At 38.7% G+C, this 21233-nt stretch overlaps 1 protein-coding gene across 1 annotated transcript in view; it reads right to left on the bottom strand.

The window, feature by feature from the left end:
- The window catches only part of LOC126279049 (serine/threonine-protein kinase/endoribonuclease IRE1-like), a 138081-nt gene that overhangs the window by 106746 nt on the left and 10102 nt on the right, over positions 1-21233 (bottom strand). Inside the window, exon 3 of the mRNA XM_049979458.1 lies at positions 8877-8919. Coding sequence (XP_049835415.1) covers positions 8877-8919 — 43 coding nt within the window. The remainder of the gene's footprint in view (positions 1-8876; positions 8920-21233) is intronic.

Consider the following 21233-nt stretch of genomic DNA (forward strand, 5'->3'; position numbering starts at 1 on the left):
CAATCAAAACCTACTACACTGATGCCTAGAATTAGCTGCACAAGCAACCACTCCAGAGAAAACATAGAATGGTTTATTAACATCAGCAGGAGAGGAGCCTCTGTTCAAATCAATCCAAAACATGAGTATGTGTATTTTACTTGGACACTACAAAGGCAAAACTAAGGCTCACTAGAAGAATGTACAAACTTCTTGTCACTGATTTCATTCATACTGACAAAGTGGGTGCAGGTACGACTAGGAGTTGAACGTATTTAAACAGGAAGGCAACTCTTAACCGTCTTCAAGAAAACAGAGTTCAAAAATTTTAAGCCTGTTTATACACTTTCTATGGCTGCTAGCATTCAAGGAGCTTGCAGCTGAGTGAGTAAGCAGTTAGTTTCATAATCTTTGGATCAAATCTGGGTACTGGTGCTTTTTATTCCCAAGTTATGCTGCAAACCTGCACTACTAAAGTAATCCCTCTCAAATGTGCTCTGCTGGTGCAGCCTTCAGATTTTTTTTAATTAATTTTTTTTATACACACAAAGAACCTCAAAAAATAAGAGAAAAACATACCTATTAAAAAAAGCCGATAAAAATTCACTTGACACCTTCCTGAGAGACAATCTCCACTCATTCCAAATTAATATTATAAGTGTAGACCAGGTGTAGCTTAAATTCAAAGAAATAGTATCGGCAGCAATTGAGAGGTTTATACCAAATAAACCAACAAACAACAGAGCTGATCCTCCTTGGTACACAAAACACTGTTGCAGAAACAATTAAATAAACATGCCAAATTTAAACAGATGCAAAATCCCCAAGATTGGCGATCCTTCACAGAAGCTCGAAACTTAGCACGGAGTTCAATGCGAGACGCCTATAACAGTTTTCACAACGCAACTTTGTCTCGAAACCTGGCAGAAAATCCAAAGAGATTCTGGTCGTATGTGAAGTATGTTAGTGGCAAGAAACAATCAATGCCTTCTCTGCGTGATAATAATGAAAATACTATCTAAGACAGTGCTGCCAAAGCAGATTTACTAAACAAGCCTTCTGAAATTCCTTCACGAAAGAAGACGAAATAAATATTCCAGAATTTGACTCGAGAACAGCTACCAACATGAGTAACGTAGAAGTAAATATCCTCGGAGTAGTGAAGCAACTCAAATCACTTAATAAAAGCAAGTCTTCTGGTCCAGACTGTATACCAATTAGGTTCCTTTCAGAGTATGCTGATGCATTAGCTCCATACTTTGCAATCATATACAACTGTTTGCTCGAAGAAAGATCTGTACCCGAAGACTGGGAAGTTGCACAGATCACACCAATATTCTAGAAAGGTGGTGGTAGTAGTAGTAGTAGTAGTAGTAGTAGTAGTAGTAGTCCACTAAATTACAGGCTCATATCGTTAACGTCGATATGCAGAAGGATTTTAGAACATATATTGTGTTCGAACATTACGAATCACCTCGAAGGAAACGGTCTATTGACACATAGTCAACATGTGTTTAGAAAACATTGTTCCTGTGAAACACAACTAGCTCTTTATTCACATGAAGTGCTGAGTGCTAATGACAAGGGATTTCAGATTGATTCCGTATTCCTGGATTTCCGGAAGGCTTTTGACACTGTACCACACAAGCGGCTCATAGTAAAATTGCGTGCTTATGGAATATCGTCTCAGTTACGTGACTGGATTTGTAATTTCCTGTCAGAGAGGTCACAGTTTGTAGTAACTGATGGAAAGTCATCGAGTAAAACAGAAGTGATTTCAGGTATTCCCCAAGGTAGTGTTATAAGCCTTTTGCTGTTCCTTATCTATATAAATGATTTGGGAGACAATCTGAGCAGCCGTCTTGCAGATGAGGTTGACGTTTATCGACTAATAAAGTCATCAGAAGATCAAAACAGACTGTAAAACAATTTAGAAAAAATACCTGAATGGTGCAAAAAGTGGCAGTTGACCCTAAATAATGAAAAGTGTGAGGTCATTCACATGAGTACTAAAAGGAACTCGTTAAACTTCGGTTACACAATAAATCACTCTGATCTAAAAGCCATAAATTCAACTAAATAGCTAGGTATTACAATTATGAACAACTTAAGTTGGAAAGAACACATAGAAAATGTTGTGGGAAAGGCTAACCAGAGGCTGTGTTTTATTGGCAGGACAGAAAATGTAACAGACCTACTAAGGAGACTGCCTACACTACGCTTGTCTGTCCTCTTTTAGAATACTGCTGTGCGCTGTGGGATCCTTACCAGGTAGGACTGATGGAGTACACCGAAAAAGTTCCAAGAAAGGCAGCATGTTTTGTATTATCACGAAATATGGGAGAGAGTGTCACAGAAATGATACAGGATTTTGGCTGGAAATCATTAAAAGAAAGGCATTTTTCGTTGCGATGGAATCTTCACACGAAATTCCAATCACCAACTTTCTCATACGAATGCGAAAATATTTTGTTGACACCGACCTATATAGGACGCAAAGATCACCACGATAAAATAAGGGAAATCAGAGCTCATACGGAAAGATAAAGTGTTCATTCTTTCCGCATGCTATACGAGATTGGAATAATAGAGAATTGTGAAGGTGGTTCAATGAACCTCTGCCAGGCACTTAAATGTGATTTGCAGAGTATCAATGTAGATGTAGATGTTATAAAAACGCAAGTGAAGAGCTTTATAAAACTACTGCAAAATTGTGCGTACATCATCAAACTGAATAGGGAGAAGAATGCATAAAACTTGAATCAGTCATAACTTATAAGCCGTCAATAGCAATATTCGGTGATATGCTTCAATAAGTGTTGTATGCCGTTAAATTGTGTGATGATCTAGAACTGTTTACGAATGGAAACCAAATTTTGTTTCGCAATCGACACACTGAAAAATCATGCACATAAAAAATTCAGCATTTGAGAATCACATGCACTGTATGTCGCAATACGTATATTTCCCAAGTTTCTATGATCAGTATCATCCTGCAGCATATTTTATGTATTGTATTTGTCGCAAATGTATATACAATAATATATAATGAAGAGCCACAGAAACTGGTACATCTGCCTAATACTGTGTAGGGTCCCTGCAAGCATGCTGAAGTGCCGCAATACGATGTGACTTGGACTCGACTAATGTCTGAAGTAGTGCTGGAGGGAATTGGCACCATAAATCCTGCAAAGCTGTCCATAAATCTAAGAGTACGAGGGGCTGGAGACCTCTTCTGAACAGCAAGTTGCATGCCAGCCCAGATATGTTCAATAATGTTCATGTTTGAGGAGTTGGGTGGCCAGCGGAAATGTTTAAACTCAGAAGAGTGTTCCTGGAACCACTCTGTAGCAATTCTGGATGTGTGGGGTGTCACATTGCCCTGCGGGAACTGCCAAAATCTGTTGGAATGCACAATGGACATGAATGGATGCAGGTGATCAGACAGGATCCTTACGTACGTGTCATCTGCGAGAGTCTAGATGTATCGGGGTTCCCATATCACTCAAACTGCACATGCTCCACACTGTTACAGAGCCTCCACCAGCTTGAACAGTTCCCCACTGACACGCAGGATCAATGGATTCATGACCTGGGCTCCATACCTGTATATGTCCATCAGCTCAATACAATTTGAAATGAGACTCGTCCGTCAACGAAACATGTTTCCAGTCATCAACAGTCGAATGTCCATGTCGTTAGCCCCAGGCAAGGCATTAAGCTTCATATTGTGCAGTCATCAAGGGTACCGAGTGGGCCTCTGGCTCCGAAAGCCCATACTGATGAGTTTACGCTGAATGGTTTGCACGTTGACACTTGTTGATGGCCCAGCATTTAAATCTGCAGCAATTTGTGGAAGGGTTGCACTTCTGTCATGTTGAACGATTTTCTTCCACCACTGTTGACCCTGTTCTTGCAGGATCTTTTTCCAGCATCAGCAATGTCAGAGATTTGATGTTTTACCGGATTCCTGTTACTCACGGTACACTCGTGAAATGGTTGCATACGAAAATCCCATCTTTATCACTATCTCGAAGATGCTGCGTCCCATTGCTTGTGTGCCAACTATAACACTAAGTTTAAACTCACTTAAATCTTGATAATCTGCCACTGTATCAGTGACAACTGCACCAGACACTTGTTGTCTTATTTAGGCATTGCCAACTGCAGTGCCATATTCTGCATGATAACATATCTCTGTATTTGAATAGACATGCCTATACCAGTTTCTTTGGTGCTTGAGTGTAAATGAAACAACTATGCTGACTTGATTGAAAGTTACTGTGTATCCTTTTTTTAAATTCCAACCTCCTTACAAAAAAAGCTGCTTCTCTTTTTTCAGAACAAATATTACACAAACAATAAATGAATCATTAAATATAGATATTTTGTAAAGACTAATTCTGTTGTTAGAATTACATGGGAATAACAAAAAAGTACCAGCAGTGGGCTTCGAACCAGAGACGTCACACTTATGAAACTGCATGCTTACTCGTTGGCTACAGACTGCATAACTATTTATGACCATATGAAATATATAAGCATATCTAAAATTTTCAATCTCGAACTTCTTGAAAACAGTTAAGAGTCACATCTTCCTAGTCATACTACTAACCCTGTCAGTATGAATAAAATCAGTGAGGGAAAGCTTGTACAGTTCTTCTGTAAGCATGAATGTCAGTAGAAGATAAAACAGAACTTCAGTCCTAAAAATGTTGTCAATACTTTGGATAATTCTGTAATCAATAAAAAAAATATTTGGAAAACTCCAGCCAAAAACTGATACAAAACACCATGAAAAAACTAGCTAGACCTCATAGGGACCAGACACTTTAACTCTACAGGCCAAAGAGCCCATCTTATGATAACCAGTGACTGAATATGATAACATGGTGTCGTACAAAGAATAATAAGTCCATCTTCATGAATGCTGACAAATAATTATAAAAACACAGATCCAACTACTGAAATCCTGTAACCCTAGAGTAACATACTACCTCCAAAACACAGCTATAAGCAAGCAGCACATACAAGGAAGAAAGAATAGAGTTTACTGACCCACTGATAACAAGATCATTAGAGCACAAGCTATGATAGTGCAAGGATGTGGAACGAAAATGACTGAATTCTTTTTCAAAGGAAACATTCTGACATTTGTCTTAGTCGATTTAGGGAAACTATGGAAAACCTCAATGACCAGACAGGCCTTTGAGTCTTGCTCTTTCCAAATGCAAAACCAGGCAACAGTATGAGAATGGGAAAATTTATGTCACCATAACCATCTACAAGGCTACCATCTACCCAATAAATGACCTCAGTGAAAATACATTGGAATGCTCTGAGACTTCATATACATCTTACTTTTGGTATTTTGCTGGCTTCACTGCTCAATATGAGTTGACTGAAGCCTATATGTTGTACTTTTATATATTTTTATTTTGCATATGCATTGTTCTGCCACAAAAATAATTAAAATGAATAAATCCCAGCAATCAAACAATGGAAACTCCACGAAGGAATGACGACAATGTAGGAAAAGACAGACTCCTACTTACCATAAAGAAGACATGTTAAGTTGCAGACAGACACAATTAAAAGACACATACATGAAGCTTTCAGAAACAGCCTTCATCAGCAGAAGAGAAAAAACACCTTTCATACACACAACCTGGCACATCTCATGCATACATGGCCACCAACTCCAGCCCCAAATGCTGAAGTTGGCTGTCGTATGCAGGAGGTGTGCTTGCCAATGTGTATGAATGGTGTGCATTTCTCTTTTGCTGATGAAGGCTGGGGCTGAGAGCTTTACGTAAGTGTCCTCTATTGTGCCTGTATACAACTTTATGCATCTTCTTTACTGCAAGTAGTAATCTGTGTTTTCCATACTATTAAATTCCAGCAATCATCTTCAGTGATTAAAGAAAACCACAGAAAGCCAAACATAAAAATGTACTCCGATAGCTATGATTAGTAGTATACTGCAAATGGGCAGGAACTGGACCTACAACAAGCAAGGAAATGCTGCCTGTTTAAAGTATAAATCACAATAATAATAATAGTAGTAGTAGTAGTAGTATTAGTAGTAGTAGTAGTAATGTGTAATAATGACACATGTTAATTAATTTTAATATAAACAATTTTTAAAAGTTAAGTTTTTGGGACAACATCCATCTCAAAGTTAAATAGCCACTAATACTTGAGGTGAAATGACACTTCTGGTGACATTATTCAACTGAAATGCAGTACTATAAAGCATTTGAATGTCTGACACCCAGCAGAAGAAAGTTCGTTAAGCATCAACAGTGGTTGCCATAAGATGTTTAAAAAAATTCAACTTCAGTAAGTAACGTACATCTTCAGTGCTTATAAAAAACTCCTTATCTATTAGTGGTAAAAGTCACTTGTTAAAAGTAGTAGCATTTAATATTTAACTGCAAAGTAGCTGACTTAATGAAATCATTATTTTGAAATAAATATTTTCTTGACAAAGAGTGTGGAATTGTGGGTGTTGTAGGTATTTAGGGTGTTGGTAAAGCTGAAGTAAGTATAGACTTCAAAATCGAGCCATGAAATATAGAACTTAACTGGTGGTTGTTTCTACAGAGACAGGAATAAATTCGGACTACAATCAATATAGTACGCATTTGTGTTGCAGAAAAAGTGAGTTACTACAATAATAACCACAATAGCAATAAATTGCATCAAGATAAGATTGATAATCTTATACCGGGTGTCTCTCATATGGGTCGTCAGGTGCATTTTCTCTGGTGTTTTGGCAGATATCTGCAATTTCATTTTTGCAGTGTGTATCTAGAATCAGCCCAAACAATTCCTTTTCATCATGTCTTTCATAAGATTCCCAGCATCAACATCATCGGTTTGTTTTCCACTGCAAACAAATGATTTTTAAAGTGCAATTTTAAGTGCCTATCCAAGAGAGCAGTCCCAAATTAGTCTATTCTTTATTATGTATTAACAGCGACAGTCAAACACAAAGAATAATCAGTACTGCAGCAGTGACTGAGCAGCATTTCTGCACGGCTGTAGTAGTCAATGGGGGCCAAGGCTGTGCTGTAGCCGCTGGAGTACTCACTATTCTTCATGTTTTACTGTCCCCATCCATGCACATCAATAAATGGAATGTCGTACTAGACTAATTTTGAACTGCTCTGTTGAATGGACGTATAAAATTTCACCTTAAAAATAATTTTGTTTGGAATGAGGAACATACCGAAGCTTTCCATTGCCACTGATGTTGGTTGAAGAACGCAATGAGCAGTAACTGCTATTAGGAAACAAATAAACTCCTCCTGATACTGATCATGAGTGTAGAATACTGTAGCCATATTGTAGTAAGTGCAAATTACTTATTCTGCTCATGGCTACACAAGGTGTGTGTGAGATAATTTTGTACTATAAACTACCACTGTAAATATCTCATTAGAACCTTCGATAGAACTGACAATTTAAAAATAATTATGAAATTACACATGAAATACACACCAATAAAATATTTGATTAGGAAGGGAAGAGAGGAAACACAATCGAAACACAGGGCTATTCAAAAATAAGGAATGGATTTCAAACATTTATATCTTCCAAATTACAAAAGGTAGCACCTTAATTCCAACATTCCTGGACAGACAACCATTTAAAATCTGAACAGTCTTGATAGACATTTCAATCATGGGTGCACTGGCACTGTTGCTTTCTTCTCCATGGAGACAAATGTGTTAGGACTAACCCATCTAGACTTGCTTAAAAACTGGTTATTTCCTCAACTTGAATATGATTCAGATGACTTTGTCTTCATGCAAGATGGTGCCATGCTTCATTTCTCTAAACGTGTTCGATGTTACCTGAATGACACCATTCCAGGACAATGGATTGGAAGATGAGGAGCAGAAGATGTACTTCATTGTACATGACCTCCCAGCTCTCCAGACCTCACACCTTGTGACTTTTACCTAGGAGGGTTACGTAAAAGACCGTATTTTAATCCCCCTCTCCCCCCTATGCCTGACATTCTTAAAAGTCTGCAGCATCCATTGTTGAAGCTGTGAATTTGACAATGAGAGATCAGCTGCTTTGTGGCTGGCAAGAAATGAGCAACTGTTTTGATATTTGTCATGTAACACACGGTGCTCACATTAAATGCATAAAATCTGAACTTTTCTTTCCAGGAATGCTGGAATCAAGTTTCTATGTTTTGTAGTTTGGAAGCAATAAATGTTTGAAATCTGTTCCTTCTTTTTGAATAGCCCTGTATAAAAAATGAAAAGGAAATAGAAATACATGTTTTAATTTGTGATCCGTGTAGCACATATTTAAGATTATTTATTTATTTATTTATTCATCTTAAGAAAATATCCACTCTATGGATGTAGCCAAAATATATATTATTTCCAATATATCATTTTACAAACATATCCTCACTGAGTTAAATCATAAATCATACTTTATGTATACACAAATACTATACAAGATTTTGCCAACATGGCCTATGTCAGGAGAGAATTCACTAACTTCTCACACTAAAGAAAAGTATGTTTACTTTCATATACATAGTCACTATCATTATTATTATTATTATCATTATCATTCTTGATTGTTATAATTATTTTTATTGTTATAATTATCATTGTACTACTGTTATAATCTCAATTTTTTTGTTTAACATCAATACTGCATAATACGTTAAATGTCCTTGATGTTATTTAGAAACTGTAACTCGTTCAATCTGAGTATGCCTGGTTAGGTGTAAGAGAGGGCCTGAAGGCCCTAATCTTGCCAGGTAAAATAAATGCATAAATAAATAAATAAAGAAAAAATTGGTAACACATGAAGCTACAGCTTCACAAGATTATAAACAACAGATTATAAACAACACTTACTTTATGGCTTTTGATGTGTCAATTGGTACTTTCACAGCCGGCTCTGAAACAGATAATACAAGAAATGATAAGTAAAACTGTCACAGTAATGCAATAACAACTTCTAAACACTGCAATCAACACTTTTGTCCTCATATACACAAAAATTAGTTTTATTTATTCACCAAAGTCAATGACTTTGTTAGGCTACCTATTATCTCGGAGATATTTCATATCTATTTTTTGTCTTTAAATGCTTTACTTCTTCTTGAGATTAATAGGTGTATGTACAGCTGTCCTCAAGCTCAAGGTGGTTACAGCACCATGGCTTTCCTAGGCACAGTCCTAATGGTTGCAGTATGGCTTTGTCTTTCTCTGATCTTTGAACTGACTTACCCAGCTAATAACAGGGGCTTTACAATTCAATGTGCATTTCAAATTATGGTGCAGCTTGGCACTTTTCACATCTGCAAACTATTTATGGACGTGAATGATGCAATAACTTCCAGAAAAAAAACTCCTAGCACCGAATGAGTATTGAACTCTGGATTTGAATTTGTTGTCTAATGCTTTCTACTTAGCCTTGCAGCCACAATGATTAACAGGATACAGACTGAATCATATGACACAATTATACAGACCCTACTGAAGAACTTTTTTATAATGTAGGAAGAAGTTATATTAAAATTGTTTCTACATTACCTTCATGACCCCTCTGCCCCTCTTTCCTTACATGACGCAAATGTGATTTAGCAATAATCAGCCTTTGTTTGCACTGTTAGAAATTAATAATAAACAACAAACACATTAAAATTTTCATTAATTTTAATATCACTGTTTACTAAAGCAATATCTGTTTTGAATAGCTCACATACAGAATTGATACATTATAGCATTTGCAAATATGGGATGTTACACACACACAGAGAGAGAGAGAGAGAGAGAGAGAGAGAGAGAGAGAGAGAGAGAGAGACAGAGAGAGAGAGAAAGAGAGAGAGTTTTTCTACTGTGTACATTTAGATGTAGGATACAATGAATACAATTTCTTTTTGCCACCTGTAAGCAACTTTAATACACAAATGCCACTGCATAATTTGTAGACATAAATGATACTGCTTTTTGAGTGATACTAAAGGTTAGTTCTTAATAAGAGAGGTCTTCTGTTGGGTGTTCCAAATGTGATATTTGCTAATGTTACTGTTATTTTGAAATGGTGACAGGTTATTTGTGACAAACATCATAATACAATCGTGGGGGGAGGGTGTGTGTGTTAACACATATATCATGTTCCTTTTGTATATTTTTGTTGAATTAATACTCTAGTGTCATAAATGATCAGTGAAAATTACAATGGACTACTATTTAGTGCCATAGCCTGACACAAACCAGGCAACTCACTACCATGAACCAAATAATGCGTGGATATTGTGAAGTCGGTGAACATTTAGGTAGTTAAATTCTGGATATATACCTCATAAGTCAGAGCTGTAAAATCTTCTGTACTTTCACTGCCCCTTGCAAATGAGTAACCTTGTCATAATTAATGTTATAAATACGAGTGACAAAATGATCTGATGATTTTCACTGCTGTGCGGTTCAGCGATTAGGTGGTGGGGTATGGTGGGGATAGGCGCATTTCAGAACCTACCCATGAACATTTTTAGTAACTGTGGAGCAGTGGTTGGTTGAGCATCACGCGTTTGTTGTCGACGCATTTTATAAAAGTGGTGATTCCAACACTGTTGTGCAGCGGCAGTTCCGAAGGCGTTTTAATTTAGGTTGCGACATGCAACACAATTATGCTGTGGGGTGAGTAACTTCAGAGCTAGCAGTTCAGCATTGAAACAGAAGTTGACAGCCCATCCAAGGTCAGCCCGGACACCAGAGAATATTGATAGAGTAAGAGAAGCTGTGAAAGCCATTTCTCGGCAGCCGGCCTGTAAACAAGCTGCTGCTTCGCATATGTCTGACCACTTGGTAAGACAATTTTTGCAGTTCCCTCTGCATTTCCATCCATACAAAATGGCTATTGTTCAGCAGTTAAAGCCCAATGACTATGCAAAGTGAAAAGCATTTTCAGAGCAAATGATTGATTTGGTGACAGATGAAAAAATTTTCACGATGAGCAATGAGGCGCATTTTCATCGGTATGGCGGTGTAAACAAACAGAACTTACATTATTGGTCAGATACAAATCCTAAAGAACTGCATGAATGTCCTCTGCATAGTCCTAAAATCACTGTGTGGTGTGGTGTAACAAAAACTTGTGTCAATAGGCCGTATTTCTTTGAAGAGAGTGGTAAAACTGTTACGGTCAATTCGCAACTTTATCTGTTGATGTTACAAAACTTCCTGATCTCTGGACTTCAGAGAAATCGCTTAGTGCACAGTAAAATGTAGTTCCAGCAGGATGTGGCAACTGCTCGTACAGCCAATGAGGTGATGAACTTTGGAAAAGGAAGTTTCGTGGGGCCGAGTAATCTCGCATTTAGGGAATACTGCATGACCAGCATGCTCCCCCTGATCTAAGCATTTGTGATTTTTACTTGTGGGGTTTCTTGAAATCAAGAGTCTACACAAACAAGCTCCACATATTGGGCGAATTTAAGATGGCCATAACTCAAGAAATCGCCAACCTGTCTCCTGCAATGTTAGGGAAGTTGTTCAACAGTTTTGGTGCGAGACTGGAAGAGTTCTTCATCACAGAAGGGCAACATTTGAAGGACGTCACCTGCAAATTTTAAATTGATGAAACCGTATGGTCCAATGACATTTTCTTTAATTTCCATCAACACCATTCTGTGACAACCAATAAGACATTTCTTATCAATCTTAACACTTTTTTTATTTGTTCTTTACAACTGTAAGATCTTTTTGCCACTCTGTATACTAAAGTGTATATTTCAAATAGTGCACAGGTCTATATTTCTGGATAGGATATGCTATGTTAGTGGAGATATTTGTTTGTACTACAGCGTTATGAGGTGCAGCAGCTGGAGATTGACAGCCATCGCTTTTACGTCACTGCAAGTACAGCATGGAGTTTCCAACACTGTGCTGAAGGTACTTCTTAGAGAAGATAAGAGTGAGAATCACAATGAAATATTGTATATTAAAAAAAGATGTATCCAAAAAAATGGGAAGCTTTTGGTTTAGTGAGACTTGTATTCAGATATCAACACTGAAAATAAAGTTTGTAAACACCCATGAAATAAATGCAAACTGTTGTACAATTTAGAGGAAATTCATTACAACTAGATGGACCTTGCTGTGGTGGGGTGGCTTGTGTGCCTCAATGATACAGATAGCTCTACTGTAGATGCAACCACAAGAAACTGATATTGAGAAGCCAAACAAACATGTGGTTCCTGCAGAGGTGCAACAGCCTTTTCAGTAGTCGCAGGAGCAACAGTCTGGATGATTGACTGACCTGGGCTTGTGAAATCAACCGACATGGCCTTGCTATGCTGGTACTCATAATGGCTGAAAGCAACGGGAAACTACAGCTCTTATTTCTCCCGGGGGCGAGCAGCTCTACTATATGGTTAAATAAAGGAGGCACCCTCTTGGCTAAAATAGGGTTAAGGCAAATTAAACCCTCATGCAGATCTAAGGGTGGGGACTATTCAGGAGGATGTCATCAGGAAAAACAAAACTGGCATTCTGCGAATCGGAGCATGGAACATTAGATCCCTTAATTGGGCAGGTAAAGTTCAGTGGCATGAGGAATAGGACTTCTGGTCACATGAGTACAGGGTTATAAATATAAAATCAAATAGGGGTAATGCAGAAGTGGATTTAATAATGAATAGAAAAACAGGAATCCAGGTAAGATACTACAAATTACGTAGTGAACACCTTATTACAGCAAGATAGACATGAAGCCCACACCCACCACAATAGTACAAGTTTATACACCAACTAGCTCTGCAGGTGATGAAGAGCTTGAAGAAATGTATGATGAAATTAAAGACATTAAGATAGTTAAGGGAGATATGAAAGTTTAACTGTGACGGGGAACTGGAATTTGATAGTTGGAAATGTAAAAGAAAGAAAAATAATAAGCGCCTATGGGCCGGGAGAAAGGAATGAAACAGGAAGCTGCCTGGTAGAATTTTCCACAGAGAATAATTTAAACATTGCTAACACTTGGTTTAAGAATCAGAAAAGAAGGTTGTATATATGGAAGAGACCTGGAGATGCCGAAAGATTTAAGACTGATTACATAATGGCATGGCAGAGATTTCAGAACTAGATTTTAAATGGTAAGACACCTCGAGGGGGAGATGTGATCTCTGACCAAACTTTTATTAGTTATGAACTGTAGATTAAAACTGAAGAAATTGCAAATAGGGAGGAAATTAAGGAGATGGCACTTTAATATGCTGAAAGAATCAGAGGTTGTTGAGAGTTTCAGAGGGAGCATTTTGCAAAATCTACATCTACATCTTCATACACACTCCGCAAGCCACCTCATGGTGTGTGACGGAGGGTACCTTCAGTACCTCCATCAGTACTTCTATTCGAGTCTTGTATTGTTTGTGGAAAGAAAGATTGTCGGTATGCCTCTGTGTGTGCTCTAATCTTTCTGATTTTATCCTCATGGTCTCTTCGCGAGGTATACGTAAGAGGGAGCAATATACTGCTTGATTCCTCAGGGAAGGTATGTTCTCGAAACTTCAACAAAAGCCCTTACCGAGCTACGAAGCATCTCACTTGCAGGGTCTTCCACTGGAGTTTATCTATCATCTTCGTAATGCTTTCGCAATTACTAAATGATCCTACAATGAAGAGCGCTGCTCTCCACTGGATCTTCTCTATCTCTTCTATCAGCCCTATCTGGTATGGATCCCACACCGGTGAGCAGTATTCAAGCAGTGGGCGAACAAGTGTACTGCAACCTACTTGCTTTGTTTTCGGACTGCATTTCCTTAGGATTCTTCCGATGAATCTCAGTCTGGCATCTGCTTTACCGACGATTAATTTTATATGGTCATTCCATTTTAAATCACTCCTAATGCCTACTCCCAGATAATTTATGGAATTAACAGCTTCCAGTTGCTGACCTACTATATTACTGCTAAATGATAATGGATCTTTCTTTCTATTTATTCACAGCACATTACACTTGTCTACATTGAGATTCAATTGCCAGTTGTCTACAGGGAGCATCAGACAATGGTTGACTAGAACAGGGGGAAGGAGTAGGTAGAAGAAAAATGGATGGCTTTGAGAGATGAAATAGTGAAAACAGCAATGGGTTAAAAGACAAGGCACAGTACAAATTCTTGAATAACACACGAGGTATTGAGTTTAACTTTTGAAAACAGAAAATATAAAAATGCAGCAAATGAAACATACAAAACAAAATACAAACATATAAAAAATGAGATTGACAGTAAGTATAAAATGGATAAGCACCAATGGCTAGAGAAAAAAATGTATTTTAAAGCATATTTCATTAGGGGAAAGATAGATACCATCTACAGGAGAATTAAAGATGTCTTTGGAGAAAAGATAAGTAGCTGTATGAATATCAAGAGCTCAGATGGAAAACCAGTCCTAAGTAACGAAGGGAAAACTGAAAAGTGGAAGGAGTACATAGAGTGTTTACATGAGGGAGATGAGCTTGAAGTTAAAATTATAGCAATGGAAAAGGACATGGAAGAAGATGAGGTGGAAGACATGATACTGCTAGAAGAATTTGCCAGAGCACTGAAAGGCCTAAGTTGAAACAAGGCCCCTGGAGTAAACAGCATTCTATCAGAACTACTGATAGCATTAGGAGAGACAGGCATGACAAAACTCTTGAATCTGAGGTATAAGATATATGAGAAAGAGAAAGACCCTCAGATTTCAAAAAAAATGTAATAATTCCAATTCCAAAGGAAGTACATCCTGACAGGTGTGAATATTACCAAACTATCAGGTTAGAGGCAATACTGACCCTACAACTACTATTAGAGGATAGGAGAAGGGAGAGGCAAACCTATGTTCATAGCATTTGTACACTTGGAGAAAGCTTTTGACAATATTGACTAGAGGTAGGAGGCGTAAAATAAAGGGAGAGAAAGGCTATTTACAACTTGTACAGAAATCAGGTGGCAGTTATGAGATTTGAGGACCATGAAAGGGAAGCAGGGATTGAGAAGGGAGTGAGACAGGGTTGTAGTTTATCCCTGACGTTATTCAATCTGTACATCGAGCAACCAGTAAAGTAAACCAATGAAAAATTTGGAGTAAAGTTTAGGAAGAAAAAATAAAAACCTTGGGGGTTTGCCAATGACACTGTAATTGTCAGAGATAGCAAAGGACTTGGAAGAACGGTTGAACAGAATGGACACTGTCTTGAAAGGAGGATATAAGATGAACATCAACAAAAGCAATTTAAGAATAACAGAATGTAGTTTAATTAAGTCAGGTGATGCTGAGAGAATTAGATAAGGAAACTAGGCACTTAAAGTACTAAATGAGTTTTGCTTTTTGTGTAGCAAAATAACTGATGATGACCGAAGTAGACACAATATAAAAGAAGTCTTCACATGGCTCTCCATCCCATTCTCTGTGATGACGGAAGGGGTACAGCACACACCATTCAAAGGCCTGAGCCCACCACCTGCATGTGGTGCACGTTTGCTGTGAAGCCCTGTCCTAGATAAACTGAAGTTTCATGGAATTGATGGTTCAGCCAACCAACAGGTAATGTCTCCTGCCAAGTATGGGTGCCTGCTGAGAGATTTCACCTGATTTCATGCAACCTCACATAATATAACCGTCACGCATTTCATTCTCAGTGACATTTCTTGGCTGCACATTGCAGGTGCAATGAGGATGCTCCTGCTGCAATTTCAATGTTCACCCACCATACAGCACGGACTCTGCTCACTCCGATTTTCATCTCTGCTCGCATGAACTGCTGTTTATGAAGGTAGCATTTTGGCATTGGTGGCTATCTTCTACAACAAGGGCCTTGGAAAGATGGTACAATGCTATGACAAATGTCTAAGTTGGAGCAACAACTATGCAGAGAAATAGCTAGAAGACATAGGTAACTGCTCCAAAAAAACATTTTCCATTTTCACTGAGGTTTCCATTTTGCAACCAATTGGACTTTGCTTTTAGAATAATCATCATATTTTGCATATTTTTACTCAACAATTACATAATGAAAAACATTATGGGGTCATTCATCTCTAAGAAAGAAAATGCTCATTGCTCAAAAAATGCTATAAGAATAACAGGCCATCATGTGGTACGTCTGTTTAAGGGCTTGGACATTTTGGCTTCTGCTGTGCAGTGTATTTATTCCTCCATAAAGTTTGTTGTAAATAATCCACTGAAGATGAAAAGGAACATGACGTACATAATTATAAAGAGGAAAAAAATGAAATTCATTACTCCACATTAAGGTTGTTCTTAGCACAAAAAGGGGTGCAACTATAATTTTTGATCACTCACCAGTGATATAAAATGTCTGACAGAGGGCAAAGCAAAATCTGAAAGCAAAATTGAAAAGCTATCTCTGACAACTCCTTCCATTCCTTGGAAGAATTTCTATTATTATAATTTGAATCAGGTCAGTGGGAATTACTAACTCATTTCTGTATATTCTTTTTTATACAAAAAAAAAAAAAAAGTCTCTGAGAGGAAACTATAATCAATGATGCCATCCCTTAACATGTTTAGATTAAGAGTATTATATAAATGATTGTGTCTGTTCAAGAACAAAATATGAATGAATATTCTGTGGAATATAATTTAGTATATATTATAATGTAGTTTGTAAATTTAATTGATTAAATAATGAAACTAGTAAGAGTTTATGCACTTTTCTCCTGGGTGGTAATCGTAATTATTGGTGCGTATTTTGTATAAGGGAATTTGTATTATTTTTAATTTAGTATATCCTATTATTTGGTTTATGTAATTTTTTATTTATTTGTTTATTTTTCTAGGTTAATTTAGCTTACTTTTGGTAGTCAACTGCAGCTCATTACTTAAATAACAAATTTAGGAGTACGTAAAAGATGCTCATAGCTAATTTGCTGTCCTTGTAACTTAGTCCGCATCTAGGACAAAAGTTACTGCTTTTGTTGCTACACTCCATAGGCTTACATAGATGGGTGTTAGAGCCAATTTTGAGGGGGGGGGGGGGGGGGGGGGGAAGGGAAGTTGATGTGATGGTGTCTGTTGTGTAGGATTGACAAAGATCTTTGTCCTCCAGTCCATCAGCAAAGTACCACCCGTGGAGGGATCCTAGGGGTGGGGAGCGCTAAGGTTATCCGTCTTTCGATAACTGTCTTCTGTTTCTTCTTTGGCACCAACATTCCTAGTCTTGCTTTTCCTTTCTTTCTTCTCCACCAGGGGTACCATTCTATTCTCCCAGTTTCACATTAAACAGTTCCACTGCATGAACCCTTCTTTTATCCATACATTTAAACCTGTTTCCAAAGGATTGCCTAGAGTGGTAGCAATGCTTAATTAACTTCTGTACAAAGCATTCTAGCTCTTACTACCACAAAGGAATTTATATTTTTCTGAATCTATTCGGAAATGAATAAACTAGGTATGTAATAGCTTTGTCTGGGACTACATATATGTGGAATTTATTTCTTACTTCTAATGTTTCTTTGTATACATTTGAAGTAGTACGACTGGGGAGATGAACAAAGAGGTTGTTTGTTCACTAACACTGAAGAGAGCCACACAGAGCTAAATGTGCGAAAAGCAACCAAGATCTATGCCCACAACATGCAGCATCTGGCCTTGAGCATAGTTTATGGTCATGGCATAACATAACCTCACCAGGAATAATTGTACACATTTAAAGCAAAATGATAAATTGTACAGAATAAGTGGGATTCAGGGTCTAGAAACTTGCTTGCCTCATACATACGTAAGTTAATACTTGTTCCACAGATCATGAGCACAACATTTCGAACTGATGTGGAACGTGTCACTTTAACATAAGTTTTCTTTACACAAGATAATTAATTTTTTCAGCTCATGTCTAAAAATTCATCTACTGAGTAGAAGGAGTTATCATTAGAAATTCTTTTAATTTGTTTTTAAATGTTCGTTGGCTATGTGTCAGACTTTTAATGCTATTTGACAAATGACCAAAGATTTTTGTAGCAGCATAATTAACCCCTTTCTGTGACAAAGTCAGATTTAACCCTGAATAGTGAAGATCATCCTTCCTTCTAAAGTTGTAGTAATGCCCTTCACTGTTATAAGGGGCATTCAAAACTAAATGAGCCGCAGGCATGATTACAAAAACCAGTACCCGTATTTTAGAAGTATTAACCCTGGCTTTGAGACACTTGTCCCACTGTGACACAAGGGAGTGAATGGCTGTCTCATAAAATTCCCAGGGCTGTGATGTTACCGGTAACCAGTTCTGCACGAACAGCTGGACTTCGTCATCTGAGGTGAATCATTTGCCCGTCAGAGCCTTTTTAAGGGGACCAAAAATGGCATAATCACAGGGAGAGAGGTTCAGAGTGTATGGATGGTAGCCGAGAATCTTTCATTTGAATTTCTGCAGGAGTGCCGGGACTGTGTTGGCCATATGAGGGTTTACATTGTCGTGGAGCACACTGATCCCACGGGTGAAATTGCCTGGTCATTCTGATTTGATCACTTGGTGAAAGGTGGTCAAGGTTTGCGAATAATGCTGGACCTTCACTGTTGTCCCGTGCTGCAGGAAGTGAATCAGAAAGAGGCCACTGTGGTCAAAGAAGAACCTTTCTGGCACTTGTGTGGACGAACATGTCCAGCTGTACATGCAGAACTGTTTAACATTGCAGCCCCGGTAATTTTATGAGACAGCCATTCACCACCTTGTGTCACAGTGGGATGAGTGTCTCAACAACTAGGGTCAATACTTCTAACATACAGGTACTGGTTTCTGTAATTATGCCTCCGGCTCATTTCTTTTTGAACAGCCCTTGTTTTTTTGAATTGGGATGGGTTATCAATAACAACGTTGATAAGTGAATATATGTATGGGTAAGATATTGTGAACATCCCAAGTTCCTTAAATAAATGTCTGCAAGGTGATCTTGGGTGGGCTCCAGCTATTATTCTGATTGCATGTTTTTGTGCAATTAATATTTTTTCTTTTAATGATGAATTACCCCAAAATATGATACCATACAAAAGCAGTGAATGAAAATAGGCGCAGTAGGCTAATTTACTGATATGTTTATCACCAAAATTTGCAATAACCCTAATAGCATAAGTAACTAAACGTAACCGTTTAAGCAGATCATCAATGTGTCTCTCCCAATTCAATTTCTTACCAATGCATGCACCCAGAAATTTGGAATATTCTGCTTTAGGAATACACATTTGGTCATAGGAACAATACCAGAGAAGGAAAGTTGCTACTTACCATATAGCAGAGATGCTGAGTCGTGATAGGCACGGCAAAAAGATTCACACAATTAAAGCTTTCGGCCATTAAGGCCTTTGTCAGGAGGAGACACATATACAAACACACACACACATTCACACACTCACATAAACACAACTTGCACACATGTCTGCAGTCTCAGAGACCTAAACCACATTGCGAACAGCAGCACCAGTGCATGATGGGAGTGGCGACTGGGTGGGGGTAAGGAGGAGGCTGGGACGGGGAGGGATAGTATGGTGGGAGTGGCGGAAAGTGAAGTGTTGCAGTTTAGACGGAGGGCAGGAGAGAAGGTGTGGAGGGGGGAGGGGGTAAGTAGTGGAAAGGAGAGAAATAAAAAGAAATTAAAAGATTGGGCATAGCAGTGAAATGACACCTGTGTAGTGCTGGAATGAGAACAGGGAGGGGGCTAGATGGGTGAGGACAGTGACTAACGAAAGTTGAGGCCAGGAGGGTTATGGGAACATAGGATGTATTGCAGGGAAAGTTCCCACCTGCGCAATTCAGAAAAGCTGGTGTTGGTGCGAAGGATCCATATGGCACAGGCTGTGAAGCAACATTGAGATGAAGGATATCATGTCTGGCAGTGTGTTCAGCAACAGGATGGTCCACTTGTTTTTTGGCCACAGTTTGTTGGTGGCCATTCATGCAGACAGACAGCTTGTTGGTTGTCGTGCCTTTGATGCGATAGCTAATGTTAGTGACCGAACTGGAGTAGGTGGTGGTAGGAGGATGTATGGGACAGGTCTTGAATCTAGGTCTATTACAGGGGTATGAGCCATGAGGTAAGGGATTAGGAGCAGGGGTTGTGTAAGGATGGACGAGTACATTGTGTAGGTTCAGTGGACGGCGGAATACCACCGGAGGAGGGGTGGTAAGGATAGGGGGCGGGACATTTCTCATTTCAGGGCACAACAAGAGGTAATCAAAACCCTGGCAGAGAATGTAATTCAGTTGCTCAAGTCCCGGATGGTACTGAGTTACGAGGGGAATGCTCCTCTGTGGCCGAACTGTGGGACTTTGGGAGGTGGTGGGAGACTGGAAAGATAAGGCACGGGAGATTTGTTTTTGTACAAGGATGGGAGGATAGTTACGGTCAGTGAAGGCTTCAGTGGATCCTCAGTATATTTTGAGAGGGACTGCTCGTCACTGCAGATGCACGATGACCACAGGTGGCTAGGCTATATGGAAGGGACTTCTTGGTATGGAATGGGTGGCATCTGTCAAAGTAGATGTATTGCTGGTGGTTAGTAGGTTTGATATGGACGGAGGAACTGATGTACCCATCTCTGAGGTGAAGGTCAACATCTAGGAAGGTGGCTTGTTGGGTTGAGTAGGACCAAGTGAAGCAAATAGTGGAGAAGTTGTTGAGGTTCTGGAGGAATGTGAATAAGGTATCCTCACCTTCAATCCAGATAGCAAAGATGTCATCAATGAATCTAAACCAGGTGAGGGGTTTAGGATTCTGGGTGTATTTTTGAGTAATTTTTCAGATGTAATTCTACTTTCTTACGTAATTTTTCGCATTTTTTGCACTAACATGGATCCTTGCTCCTTTCATCTGTGTCAGTACAGAAAAGTTTCCTTATCCCTCGCCAGATCCCAGTCCCACATACTGTTCCTGTGTTGCTGCTTGGCTCATGAAATCCCCCCTAATGGCCTTACCATCAAATTATCTACCTCCGGCTGCCACCCCTCCTTCCACAATGACCTCCACCTGTTCAGATTCTGCCAATCCTTAGCCCTCACCAACATAATCTTGCAAACCATATCAACCAAGCCCAATCCTCCTTGCAGTACTTTCTCTCCATCTGCAAAATTCTCCTGCTATGTAATCCCAAATTCCTGGAACCTATAACACACACTGAATATCTTGCCCTGCAGGAACTTGAGCAACACGCATAACGCCACCTCAAAAAGCTCTCCATCCTACTCACTTCCTACTCCCGTCTCTGAGTACC

This window comes from Schistocerca gregaria, chromosome 6 (genome assembly GCF_023897955.1).
Source record: "Schistocerca gregaria isolate iqSchGreg1 chromosome 6, iqSchGreg1.2, whole genome shotgun sequence".
In the NCBI taxonomy this organism is placed as follows: domain Eukaryota; kingdom Metazoa; phylum Arthropoda; class Insecta; order Orthoptera; family Acrididae; genus Schistocerca; species Schistocerca gregaria.